At 44.0% G+C, this 14534-nt stretch overlaps 1 protein-coding gene across 1 annotated transcript; it reads right to left on the reverse strand.

Moving 5' to 3' along the window:
• Positions 1-349: 349 nt before the first annotated feature.
• SLA2 (Src like adaptor 2) lies at positions 350-11329 on the reverse strand. Its single transcript, XM_063119856.1, has 8 exons — positions 10690-11329; positions 8639-8787; positions 6988-7084; positions 4915-5001; positions 4595-4698; positions 2220-2369; positions 830-962; positions 350-506 (listed from the first exon to the last, which is right to left on the reverse strand). Exons 2-8 carry the CDS (start codon positions 8748-8750, stop codon positions 356-358), a joined length of 834 nt encoding a protein of 277 aa, XP_062975926.1. The 5' UTR covers positions 8751-8787; positions 10690-11329; the 3' UTR covers positions 350-355.
• Between the last annotated feature and the right edge of the window lie 3205 nt (positions 11330-14534).

Below are 14534 nucleotides of genomic sequence, written 5' to 3' on the forward strand. Positions count from 1 at the left end.
ACAGTGTAATATGTCATGTGTTGTTATCTGAGGTTGTATTTCCCTAATTTTTAGACCTGCTAAGGAACAGATGATTGTTATTATGTCCTGATATGTAAAATCATACAATTCCAAGAGGGTGTACTTTCTTTTTCACACGACTGTGTATGTATGTGTGTGTGTGTGTGTATTATTCAAATAGAATACAATGAGCCCAAAGTAACTAAAAATAAAATAAAATGTACAGTAGTGACTTTAAAAGGCAGCCTCGCAGCATAATTTGATCACTATTCATACTGCACCAAGAAATTGTCACTATAAAAGTCTTATATTGTGTTCAAGTTCCATATTGCAAAAATGTTTTCCAATAGCGGCTTTAAGTATCTTTGGATCTCCACCCCTGCTCGTCGAGTGTATCCTCTAAGGACAGGTCTTCAGTCATTAACAGGTAAGAAGTGACAGATTCCCGCAGGCCTAGGCTGATGGGATAATCTTCTGGTAGGGGACCTTCTGAGAACAGGTCAGAGCTAGACAGGAAAAAGCAATTCTGAGTCAAAATACTGTAAAGCAGAAGAATTAGTGTCCTAACCTAGTGTTTTCCACAAATGTGGGCATATCTTGTTTCATATATAAGTCACTCTGTGTTAAACCATGCTCAAACAAACATTTCAAACAATGTGCATGGCAATACTATATGCCCCAAGATCTGAAAACAATCATTTTAAAATCCCCAAATAGTGTACATTTGCTGCTTCTCTGAAAAGTGGACAATTCATTGTGGAATGTTGAGCTAGGCTGTTGGTCTTGAGTTTTATAATGAAGAAAGGTAGGATATTAGTGTAATACATACCTGTTAATCTCCTGCCAATTGAGAGCTGGCTTTTTCACTACCACGGCTTTGGAAAGGTGGTGGAGGAAGCCTGAAGTAGATTCTTGAATGAAGCACGGCTCCTTCAAGCAGCAACATAAGCCACCTCTAGTTTCTATAAAAGCAGGAGGAGAAGAAGAAGAGAATAACTTAAGCTGGGCTTTCCATATGTACCACCAGGCGCTGACAACCACACAGCGGGGCTCCGGCTTTTCTGTTGGTGGAAGCACCTCTTTATAGTGATGCCAGTTCCCAATATTTTTTCTCCCTTTAGCAGGACCAAGAAATAGAATCCAGGCCAAGACTTATCAGGGATCCTTGTCAAGTTCCCAGTGGTGAAGTAAATAGCAATTTGCAGGAATGGCAGCACATAAGCACACCAGAACTGCTTTCACCAAATGTAGATTTAGCCCCAACTGCTGAATGGAGAATTTTGGATGGATTGGTAGCCAGTTGTCAGTTCTAGTGACCAGGGAGAAGTTGCTTCCCCATTTCTTATCCCACAAGGGCAAAGTAGGGCTCTTTTCTATCTGCTGCCCAACAAGGAAGTTTGAATGAATGGGAGGCAGTGTGTGTCTGGATGAGCAGCAGTCCTCTCTGCCAACCCATTAAATGTAGTCCCAGCATTGTCTCTGTGTTGCTGAGAGCTTTTTTGAAAGGCTAGACTTTTTGGTAGGGTATCCTAAAAGCTTTGCCTGCTGGCCACAGGGGTTGAAATTTATGGTTGCCTCTGATGCATATTTATGGAGACCTGATGATGCATTTTAAGTACACTTCGTTTTTGTAAAAGAGTGAATAGCAGTTATTAACTTCTATGGTAAAACTAGAAGTGCTACTCCTGGGCAAAACCTGCTGGTAAGAGAGAAGCGAATTGGGCATGTTTAGCCTTGAGAAGAGAAGACTGAGGGGAGAGACGATAGGACGCTTCAAATACTTGATAGGTTGTCACACAGAGGAGGGCCAGGATCTCTTCACGATCTTCCCAGAGTGTAGGACACAGAATAATGGGCTCAAGTTACAGGAAGCCAGGCTCCATTAGGACATCAGGAAAAACTTCCTGACTGTTAAAGCAGTACAACAATGGAACCAGTTACCTAGGCTCTCCCACACTAGAGGCCTTCAAGAGGCAGCTGGCCAACCACCTGTCTAGTATGCTTTAAGTTGGATTCCTGAATTGGACTCGATGGCCTTATAGCCCCCTTCCAGCTCGACTCAATTTGCTAGTGTAAAATGAAAGCTGAGGTCCTGCTAAAGACTTACCGGGCTTTAGCATAACACCATAGTTTTTTCTTTTGTACACATGATCTATGTGTTACTAGATTGTTGTCTTTTCCTTTTATTAAACCAAAATCAGAGAAAAATGAAAAGTTACCAGAATAGTAATCCACCAGCTCTTGCAAGCTTGGGAAGGTGAGGCGAGGAGAGATATAAAGCCAACTGTTCTCCATGCAGTGAATGCGATAGTGTTTTACACAATCCCAGGATGCACGATTTGTGTGCCTGATGGACAAGGAGTAACAACCTGATTGAGACAAGAGAGCAAAATTCAGCAGCATACTCTTAGAGCCTTTTTCAAGCCGATCCAGTCATTTCCCCTGCTGCCCACCTACCACAAGCAACTAATAGAAATGAGCAAAAAAAGGGTTGGCATGCAGTTTTAGATGAAAACTGTCCTGTCTTAGTTGGGGAGCACCCCCAAGATCCAGGCAAGACTTTAAATCCAGGGAGGCACTCTTCTAACTGGGTGATCTTGAGCATTTTTCCCACCTGAAAAGCCCTCAAGATCACCAAGTAACCCCAGGGATTTAAAGTGCCACCCCAAACCTTGGGGATTCCCTCCTTCTCGTGCACCCTTTTCCCAGTCTGCAGCACCCTGTTTTCATATCAAACTGCATGCCACCCCAGTTTTCTCCCACAAAGGGAGTAACTTCTTCTAGTTTGGCAGCTGTCAAAATAGAGGTGGTTACAAAGATCTGTAGAGAAAAGGGTGGCTGGGTGGGTGGGGGTCTCAGGCAGCCTTAGAATAGTTGCTGGGGACTTGGCCAAGTGGGTATTCCTATTAGGGCACCCTGAAGGTTCAGGCCATTGCTTTGAACCCTGGGGATAGCCATACTGAGAGGCGGGGGTGATCTACACTCTGTCAAAACAGCATTTCTTCCTTGCAGCTTTGACTGTTACCTTGTATGTTTGGCCAAGACAACCCCCCTCTATTCTGCATATCTGTCAAGGGTGTCGCTTGGCACTGAAAACATTTGGGGCCCAGGTCCACATGACACAAATCTGCATAAAATCTGCATAGGTTATTTATGAAAATTTAGAAATAATTACTAGGAATTATTTAAATTTCACAGGCAGCTAAGCCAGCGGATTAATGTCTCATTCACCTCAAAGTCAATTTTTTCAATATGTCCCCTGACCCAGATCATCCCAAACCAATGTTTATCTCCCCCCACATGCAGGGGAATGTGGAGGGGTTTTGCAGCATTAGTAACCAGAGAGCTACACCTTCCCCCACCCCCTTTGAAACTTGCTCCCTGCATAGCAATTAAGCAAAGGAAGAAACATTTTTGGCACCAATGGACACTCAGGGCACTGGAAAATAGATTCAGGGCTTGGGCCCCATGAGCCCAGGCCCAGCAACACCCCTGATAGCCAGAGTTGCACAAGTGTAAAGCCACAAATAGCTCATATATATAGAAATAACAACAACAAATATAGGGGCTTCATGAACATAAAACAGGGCTGGGGAAATACAAAAAAATTCCTGGCCCCATCTGCATGCAAAAATTTTATTTTCAAAGGCTCCAACCGCCAGTCAGGATAGCAGTTGAAGCAGGGATCAGGAGCTTGGTGGGAGCCTGGGGAGGTTGGGGCAGCAGTGCTGTTTGGGCACTTTGGAAGGGCTTTCGCTAGTAAGGGGTACTGGCAGCGGCTTGGCCACAATCACGAAAAGCGATCACGGCTGCACTCAGGAGGAATGGCAGGGTTTTCAGGTCCTTTTACTGAGTGGCTCGCTTTACCCACAATGGGTTGGCATGTCTGGGTTCAGAGAACACGCCAACTCATTGTGCATAAAACAGCCCCTAGACCAGACCATGGGTTATCAGGGTGATAAACCACTCTGATAAAACTGGTCCAGGTTCACCCGGCACGCTAACCCACCATGTGAACACAGTAATTTTGTATTAATTATTGTTAAAGAATTGGGAGTCTGAGATCCTTGCTGATCTACTGCAAATCAGTTGGTGATGTACCAGTAGATTCCAACCTACCTTATGCCCACCCCTGCTCTAAAAGACCAGGTTAACAACTTTGAGAAGTTGATTTGACCCAGCGTCATCACTTTCCTGAAGTGTGAATATCTAAAACTATAAAACTTCTGTAGGCCAAATCTGACACGCTGGTAGTGTGTGAGTTGGGACATAAGCATCAACTCCCCAAAGCTGGAAATTCATTAAGTGGCTTTTGACAAGTCACCATTCTCTCGGGTAATATTTGGGCTGCCTCACAGGGTAGTTATAAGGTTTGTCTAACATGACTGTATACAAGAACTACAGATACTTGAAAGGCATTCAAAAACCCACACACAAAATGGTCCCGCCTCACATTTCTAGAGCTATTATTATTATTATTTATTTATATAGCACCATCAGTGTACATGGTGCTGTACAGAGTAAAACAATAAAATAGCAAGACCCTGCCGCATAGGCATAGCCCACTTCTCTACAATTCAAAGGGCTTCCGTACCTTTCCTCATTTGGCTTTCTCTTATCAGGAAAGAGCCTTCACAGTTGGAAGGCAGCAACAGCAGCTCCTCAGCTTTGGATCGGTCAATGCCCTTGTAGAGCCATCTGAAAGGCAAGAGTGCTCCGTGAGTTAGTGCCCTTAACCCCCGTAGAAGTTGGGTGGGGGATGGAGGATGGATTGGTTCCTCCAGGGGGATGCAGTGTCCCTTGTGGGCTAAGGCAACCCTTTGAGTGTGCCCACATTGCTGTTCTACTGCTTCCCAAAGCCTTCCCAACTAGCCAACGCTGTTGCTCTATAAATGAAAAAGCCACAGCTCCTACCTGTGAGAGATTTTAGCTATGTGGTTGCAGGGAACACAGCAGTCTTTGCCGCTTCTGATAGACTCCACTTTCCACCATTCACCGTTTCTGCAAGGACAAAGCATAATTTTAAAACTGAGCATAAAAACATTTTGGTGTCAGACTTCTTGGAGATCTTTCCTTCTTAGAAGTAAAAAATTAGGGAAGAGAGCAGACTTTGCTGTGAGAAAAATGTAATTCTCTCTCTTTTGGGACTTGACTAGCATGCGAAAGAACTGGGCATTAAGCACAAACGATGGAGAGATTAGTCTTCTTCCTACATGTGTCCTCTTTTACAGATGACCATCCTCTATCCTGGAGGTGAAGGCTATCAATGGCTACTAGCCCTGATGGTTGTGTGCTATCTCCAGTATTCGAGGCAGTAAGCCTGTGCGTACCAGTTGCTGGGGAACATGGGTGGGAGGGTGCTGTTGCACCATGTCCTGCTTGTTCATCCCTGGCCAATGACTGGTTGGCCACTGCGTGAATGGAGTGCTGGACTAGATGGACCCTTGGTCTGATCCAGCATGGCTCTTCTTATGTTCTTATCTGAAGGGCTGTCTTGTCCAATTCAGGTTTAAAGATAAAGTGCTATAAGAACTGTTGCCCATCCACAGTTAACACCAGAGCAGCAGACTAAGCAAGGCACATAGATAACCTTCCACAGTCTTCCACAATGAGAACAAGCAACAGTGGTGGGTTGTTCATTCGCTAATCCATGTTCTTCCCTGACAGGCAATAGGGTGGGCAGCAGCTTGGCTTGGCATAACTTCTTTCCATACCAAGCCTGCTCCTTGCACATATCTCAGTATCTTTTGTATAGCAGCCGCTCTTGTATCCTCGTCCCTATAGCTTGGCACCCCGGCCTGCTCCAATCATCACCCCTTTTCAGAGCGCTGACTTCAGAGCATTTACTTTTTGCCCGTCTTTTGCAAGTGTGCAAGAGTGAGGATTCACTGTAGTTTCGGCTTGTCAATTTCCTTATATATTACAGCTGTCAAAGGAGGCCTCAAAGTAGAGTAGGTAACATACAAGGAAATGGACAAGGTGAGACTACACAGAAACTAATCTGCACACTCCTGTGAAGGACTGGGGGGGAAATAATACTAAAAGAAGCTACTAATCTATTTGCACAATTCAGAAGCATTAAAAAGGAGGAAAAATGCAAGAGAAGCAAGTGCTTCGGAAAAGAGTACAAAAGGAGGGGGTGCAATAACTCTCACTTGGCAATGACATCCTCTCACTTGTCAGTGTTCCAGAGCACTTACTTCTCTCACATTTTCCTCTTTTTGCTTCTATGCTGTATTGCCTTGCTAATTTCTCTGTATGTCACCTATTCCGCTTCCCTGCTTCCTTTGATAGCTGTAACATACAAGGAAATTGACAAGGCAGGACTATACCTAGCATACAGGCAGTTCTATGCTCTTGTGGAAGACCATGATGATGATGATGATGATGATAGCGTTGAATGAGTGACGGCCCTTCTAAAGAGCCATTTCTGCATTGGTGGAGGGGCAGCCGCTGCCCAGGAAGGCTGAAGGCAACCGCTGCTGTGATAGCAAAGAGCGGTATGGCTCCAGCCACTTGGGACAAGCCACCATGAGAACAAGCTAGCTTCAATAACCCTACTACAAGCCATGAGTTCTAAGGGTGGTTTGTTCATGAAAAACAACCCACACTGAATCACCTGTGCCAGGTTCAGAAGTCATGGTAAGCCACACTGACACTAACATGGTTTACCATGTTATACGAGCCTAGTCAGTATGGTGAGGTGTATTGCATTTCTATTTAAATTATAATAATTCTAAACTTGCAAATACATATACTTATATTTGCATATGCACATTTTATGCAAATCCATGCCATTTTTCTAGTTTTCTTCTTTCTAAAAATTCAGAAGGCCATTCTACTGGGGGCAGACCTCAAAGGGTTTAGGCCAATTCCACAAGGGGCCCCTTGTTGCCCACCTTGGTGCATGTCTCAAGGTGGGCGGGTGGGAGGGGCCGGCTAACAAGAGCTCTATCCTTCAGCTGCTCTGTTGGTGCAAGTACTCACTCAGATAGCAAATTCAGCTGCTCCCCCATCCTGAGTATTGGCTCAGCATGCCCAGAAGGGAAATCACATACTGCGACAGCTATAGGGGATTCTGCACCTACAATTAAAAAAAAAGGTATATGTGTGAATTAAACAATTTCTGCTATCTGAAACATTGCTCCAATACAATCTACATGGGGCTGCCTTTGAAGAGTATCTGGAAACTTCAGCTGGTCCAGAATCCAGGAGCTAGGACAGGAATAGACAAGCTTTGGGGGCCTGTGGGCATATTAGGCAATTTGAGAACCTGTTCTGGCCCCACCATCAAATGGCTGCCATGGCAGGCATGGATAGTCACAATGGACATGAAAGCTATTAGCATATTGATAGGAGTTAGCACCTGGGAACACGACACACCCGCACTGGCTTCCAGTTCTTTCCAGGCACAATACAGAGTACTTATCTTTATAGCTCTCACTGGCTTGGATACCGAAAGAACCAGGCAGTCTGCTAAGTCAAAAAGGTTTTAAATGGATCACTTGCTTGCTGTGTCCATTTTTATCTGCTATTGTAAAACATACCTTTGCATTTTAATACACATTTATGTAGCAGTTCTAAAAAATAAAGCTTTTAAATGCAGTGTCCTGTTTGTAATTGTGCGGAACATGGCCTGTAAAATGTGTCAGTATATATAAGCTTTATTACTTTCTGATATACCTTCTACATTTCTTATGTACTAGACCACTGCCGAAGACGTCATGTTGCAACGTGATTGGTTTTGGTTCTACTTGGTACTGGTTACTTCTCGTATTGTAGGACATTACAGCACAATAATATTGTACCTACCTCTATTGTTTTAATATATTCTTTTAGCTTGCACAGATGAAATTATATTATCAGATATTCGTCTACATAATCTTTATCACCAACAGTTAGCTCATTTCAGTTTCAGTAGTAAAGTCCTCCAAGGTGATATATTTGTTACCTTTGTATCCCTCTTTTCTCCAAGGGGATCAGAACAGCAGCTGAGCTTCACAGTCATCCTGGGAAGTAGATTAAGCTAAGAGTTCCACTTGGCATGCTAGTGACCTCCATTCTCAAGTGGGGATTTGAATCTGGGTTTCCCCAATACAAATCAGCTTTGGGCTTGATTCAGCTTGGCGTTGCAATTCTAGGACACTCACTAACAGAAAGAGATCATTCCTTTTTTTTGCACACAACGAGCAGAGAATTATAATACTCATTAATTTCTTGCTCTATTAGAAGCTAGTGTGCAGTGCCAGGGAGAATCTTCCATTCTTAGTGGCACACAGAAAGGGATGCCATTACATGACCTAATTTTCACAAACAGTATGTAAGGTGGTAAATCTGTACCTTGGCTGTGTCCTCTCGGACTGCCAGTGAGAACTCATAACTAAATACTCCTCTCTCTATATAAAAATATATATTAACAAAAAATTAGGTGCCAGGAATATATTTTCTTTGACACCTAGTTTTCTATGCACAGGGATATATATATTTAAACACGAAGGAGTGTTCAGCCACCTGAACCTGCAACCTGAAATCAAGTTCTCGGCTTACCGCCTCTTTTGCTGTTTGTGAGGAATGGACCCAAGATGGTAGCTAACCCACCTCCAGAGCTCCCATACAAATAGCACAAAATAATACTCACCCAGTGGCCTGACACCAAAGCTGAGGCTGAGGGCTTGGCTGTTCTGCATCTCCGACTGTGGACTTGGCTGAGTTACAATCTGCTTCCTCCTACTGGGTAAACTTCCCATCATAGTCTGTTACTCACTAGTGGGTTTAGGCAATAGTGGTCTTCCAATACAGTGCTGAGAGAGAGAGAGAGAGAGAGAGAGAGAGGCCTTTTAACAAAACACAGAAAAAACGTTATTGACGCGAGCACAGTTGCAACCACCCACCTGTTTGAGCTTGCTGTATACGTGCGCATGCACCCACCCACCCACCTATTACATTTTCCTCCAAGATGGAGGATTTTCTACATTCTCAAACTAAATATTGTTCTAGGTAGCAATCCTGTAGGCCATTCAGATGCATGTGCCCCCAAAGGACCCTGGGCTTGGAACCTTTATCCACAATTCCTTGCCATTAGCCCTTGAGGTAGTATTTGCCAAGGCTCTGGCTTTACCCACCCTTGCAGTGTGTTAGAAATGTATGAAAGAGGTCACAAGCAGAGCCAACCACCAGCTGCCAGTTATTAAGCTCTTGTGTAAGCTGTTGTTAGCTTGGTTATTGGTTAGAGTTCTCAAGGAAGGTTAACACTAGCCCACAGCTTGGGGAGGAAGTAGGTAACCCTGAGAATGGATACACAAAACCAGAGAAGAGTCATGAGGATGTAAGGTGGCCAGTTGTCCTGCAGGGAGTGACAAACACTTGAGAATATTTGCCCTACAAGACAGTTGAACAGATGTGGAATCTCTGCAGTACATGAACAGGACAAAATATAGCACATATACCTGGGCACATTGAAAACTTTATCTTTTGCTCTAGTAGACCTGATGTGTGCTCATTTGAAAAGGCATAACTTTCTGTATTAGCTAGGGCTGGGGAACTGGTGGCCCTCCAGTTGGTGTTGGAGTACAACTCCCATCATCCTTGATTATCCCCCATGATGGCTGAAACTGGTGGGAGTTGTAGTTCAACAACTGGAGAGCCACCAGTTTCCTAGTCCTGCCTTAGCCATAAGTTTGATGCACTCCAAATACTCCACAAGGCTCTGGTCTTTGTGAAGCCTCTTTGAGCTACATAGATGAGGCAGAGCGTAAGATGGCACAATTCAGATGCCTTCCATCTCAAAGCATGTTAAGATGTGATACGCCAACTAATATACAACCTTTCTGAGAAGGAGGTTCACTTTTCCTTGAAATTCACCCCTTAGAACCTGGAAGACGTGAGCCTAAGACCGTGTGTTTGCGGGGATGGCTCATATTGATAAAATAAAAGTTCTGACCCAAAATGCTGTCTCCATTATTAATGTAATTCCATATAAATCTATGAGAGCAAGTATGGTGTTGTGATTAGAGTGTTGGTCAGAGACAACACTGACCAACAGAGGTTCTAGTCCTCACTCGGCCGTGACTGGGTTACTTTGGGGCAGTTAGACTTTCAGCCTAATTTACATCACAGGGTTACTGTAAGGACAAAATGGAGAGCAGCAGGACTACATACGTCGCTTTGGGCTCCTTGCAAGGGGGAAAAAAACGTGGGATATAGATAAAATAATTTTTAAAAATGAACAGGAAACCTAAGTTCTGGGGATGAGCCCTGGTATCTGTTAATGTACCTACTGTACAATTGAAAAACGTTTTCGATAAAGCAAAGCAGTATGGTTGTTTCCTGTAAATAGAGCAAGCCTCATGGTGACTCTTCTCCACTAACTAGACCTCTGTAGCTTCCTCCATGCTGCTTTGGTGTCCAGCCCATTCATGGCTCCCTCATCAGCCATGTGCCTGCTCACCTAAACCCCACCACCTTGAGACCCATTTCAGCAGTTTCTTGACCTAACCTGGCATCTGCCAATCTACATATCAACAGCATGATAACCATGGGCTTTCTTGCACTGGTGTATTAGCATATACATGCATTTTCAGACTACAATTCAGTTCTTTGGTCTCCCTCATTTAAAAAGCATTGTGTTGGATCTCAAGCGGCAGTACGATTTCCCCTACTTTCAGTGAATTGAAAGTGGGCATCACTCACCTGTCTGCTATGGCACCAAAGGCAACAGTTCTTCAGAAAACAAAATGAGATGGTGATACAGCCAACAGAAAGGAATTCTTTTGTAAATCACAAGCCGTAGGAACAGTTGATGGTGCAGAGCCAATCCCAACTTCCTCAGGCTACCATAGATTCTGGATAGGATGCTTGATTACATATCAACATGTAGGGATGTGCCAACACGGGTCTATTCCTTTGTTGAAGGTGTGTCCGAGGATAAGGATGCACGCATTCAGTGCTCTTCAGTAGGTTGGATCTCTTGCGGCAGAGTCTTCTAAGTAACAAGCTGCCCCCGTGCAGTCTGCAAGCACCAATACTTAAATCCAAAAAGTAAAATTTCCTTGACCCCACTCCTCTGAAGTATTGCTCTGCACAATAGCCTGAGTGTATGTACAGCTTTTATGGTTTGAGTGCATGTTCTTGTGAAGAGCTAAATCCCGCGAACCCACAAACTGCTCAGTTTCCTTTGACGTAAATGGAAAGGTGGTTGGTGTGATAGGTTTCTTTTTCTACACAGAAAACAGATGCCTGTCATAGCTTATGCCAAACAGTTTGCTGTAAACAGTGTTTGGCTTTCTTAAAGCACAGACTAGAGTTGGGTCATTGCAGGAGGCTAGAAACTGACAGGGGAGTGAGTGCCCTGGCTTGTCCCTTATAGGGGCATGAACATTCCAGGCAAAATAGTACACATAGTTAGCCTGTGCTTAAAGGCTTAAAATTCAGATCTGCTCCAATCATACAGAAAGTGCACTGGGAGGTGTCCAATTGAAAGAACTAAAAGGCACACATGTGAAACATGCAGAAGACTTACCTGCAGCTCTCTGCCTGGACATCTCTCTCAGCCAGGCCCTCATGAGCTACTGAAATCTAGCTGAGGGGAACTAGACACTGGGCAAGACTGCAGGGAAGCAAGCAGCAGGCACCACGAGGGTTCTGCGCTCCTTACAATGTGTCCCGTTTATTCTTAACAGTGGACAAATACCCACCACTTTCTCTGCAATTGCTGCAGATCTAGGTTTAAATACTTTATTTATTTATTTATTGCATTCTTATACCGCCCAATAGCCGAAGCTCTCTGGGCTGTTCACAAAAATTACACCTACTTTGGCCCCTAAGCAATATGGCCGGCCTGTGGTTGGTCGGTTAACTCCCACAAGCTTTCATGTCCCTGGATGCCTCAGTTTTATTAAGTTCCTGCCTGCTACTCAAGAGATTGTATCTTTCTCAGTAGCCTAAAATAGATCTATATCACTACCACCATCTACAGCTGTGCATGTATGACTGGGTGTGCATAAGCATCAACCTCAAAACCAAGATAACCCCTATGAAAAACAGAAGCAATAATGGGTGGAAAAAAAGGTGGAGCCACTGGTCAGTGGAATTAAATTGTTTTCTGCTCTTGCAGGACAGATCTTGTCTCCTTTTTACCATCCTGCTAGCCCTAAAAATTCAGATTTCTTTGACATCTGAACCCAGTTAGGCTTGCCAGTGTAATAATGTATTGTCCTGCTATTTCCAAATTGTTCTTTTAGTCCAAAATGCAGTTCTGTTTCATCAGTATCACGGAAAGTAGTAGCATGACCGGCGTAGGTTATGAACATTTTCCATGAGCACTTGTTTTTCAGTGTATTTGGTGTACCTGACAAAGCACTTTGAATTGGAACACCAGACAGGGAACAACCAGTCACAAACACCCTGATTGCTATATCGAGGCTTAAGAGGTCCCAGATTTAAAAATAAATAAAAAACCACCAGCTTTCTGACAGTATATTTAATCATATGTATGATCTATGCAAAGGAAAACTCACAAGCTTTCCTCTGAACAATCTTAGATTCCATCTGTGTAGATAGCGCCCAAAGGTTGTAAGTTCACAGAGGAAATGTAAAAACACACACACACACAAATGCACATACTGTGTATATCTAACACTCTGAGTTGACATGGCTCAGACATTAATCATAGATCAGAAGGAACCATTCCTTGATACTTCTAAGCACAAAACAGAAGGAACTCAGAACCTCTATGCTCCCGTGGCAGATAAATACTTCTGCTGATTGGGGAATCCCTTCTTTTCAATTTAAAGATTTGGTACTGGGCGCGTAGGGGTGTGTGTGTCTCTGACAACACACATCTGAGGACCTTTCATCTGAGACTAAATGCCACCTAAGTGTATGAGGGCTCACACTTGCATGCGGCTCTCTGCTGTCAATGTTTGATACATTAAAGCAATGTGTTTGCGCAGTCTTTGGCCGCAACAACTTTTGGGTGGGGGAGACAACATTGTTTTTAAAGTGTATCTCAGAGGACTCTCCTGTTTGTAGAGACCCACTTTTGCCCCATCCCTCACCCCCCTGCATTTTGGCATACAGGATGTGTATACAAACAGAATACCCAAATTACAAATAGGGGCAATGACTTCACATTAAAAGTGTGAAATCTCATGGGTGTTCAGAGGAGGAAGAAATCCAATTCTTGACCTATTCATTACTCTGGAGGTGGGGGGCATAGCTCAGTGGCAGACCTCATGCTTTGAATTCAGGTTTAATCCCCATCATCTCCTGATAGGAATGGGAAAACTCTTTCCTGAAACCCTGGAGAGATGCTGCCAATGTTAAAGTGATACTGGGCTAGATGGACCAATGGTCTGACTCTGTATAAGGCAACTTCCCATGTTTCTATGTTCTTTAGAATCACAGCGTTGGAGATGGCCTTTTAGGCCATCTAGTCTAACATTCTTCTTCATGCAAGACATCCAGAGCTAGAGCATCCTCAACAGATTGCTGTTCAGCCTCTGCTTTGAGACCTTCAGAAAGGGAAAGCCCACCAACCCTCCAGGTATTCATTCCGTTATTGAATTGCTCTCACTGTCAAAGCTTTTCTTCTAATATCCAACCAAGATCTACTCTCCTGTAACTCCTACCTTCCCATTGCTCCTACTCCCTTCCCACCCCAACCTCTCCACTTTGGTGAATATAGGGCAGATCCGGGTGTGGAGAACAAGTTCGAAGAGGGGAAAATGGGGGGAAATACACACAGCCACATTAAGAATGAGACTTGATTATAACTTTATTTAATTGGTAAGAATTCCCCCTCAGTCCGAAGCTCCCAGTCCCATCTCCTGCCGGAAACAGAGCTGAACCTGATTTCCTCCACAATTCCCACCCTAAAGATCTTGGCTCCATGAGCCAATGTACAACAGTGAAAAGTAGATATTCTGCCATAACATCATGAACAAGTCAGCTGCATATCCTTTCCCATCAGCAGCTCTCTCATTCCCAAACACATCACACACAAACCTGCCTCGCAGATAACAACAGCCCATGGTTGTTGTGCACAAGTGAGACAGAGCAGATGTGCTGTCACCCATGCTCCTAACACTTCTGCTTTTAATCATCAACCTACAATCAGCCCATTCATAGGTTGTTGAGTGTGACGTGTGAACCCAGAGCGCTGGGTTGTTTAGGGGCTTGACAACCCAGCAGTTAACCCATGATTTGTTGTTAACGGTTGGGTTGTTCAGCCCTAAACAACCCAGCTGACTGTTCTGCACGTTGCACTCAACCTACGACCAGGCCAATCATAAGGTTGCTGATTAAAAGCAGAAGTGGCTCGCATGCGGCAGCCACTACATCCACTCTCTCCACCTTCTCCCAAAAAACCCACGAGCTATTAAGTACAAACAAGTCTTCTGCGATCCAGCCCGAAGTAGAAAAGCAATAGTCTTTTGAATTCAAGACAATAATTTGGTCTTGGAACTTCCAAACTCCCAGGGCAGAACTTCCCACTTCTACCAGGAACACTGATTTTGTTGGACTACTGAGTTTAA

Source organism: Elgaria multicarinata, chromosome 1 (genome assembly GCF_023053635.1).
Source record: "Elgaria multicarinata webbii isolate HBS135686 ecotype San Diego chromosome 1, rElgMul1.1.pri, whole genome shotgun sequence".
Taxonomy (NCBI): Eukaryota; Metazoa; Chordata; class Lepidosauria; order Squamata; family Anguidae; genus Elgaria; species Elgaria multicarinata.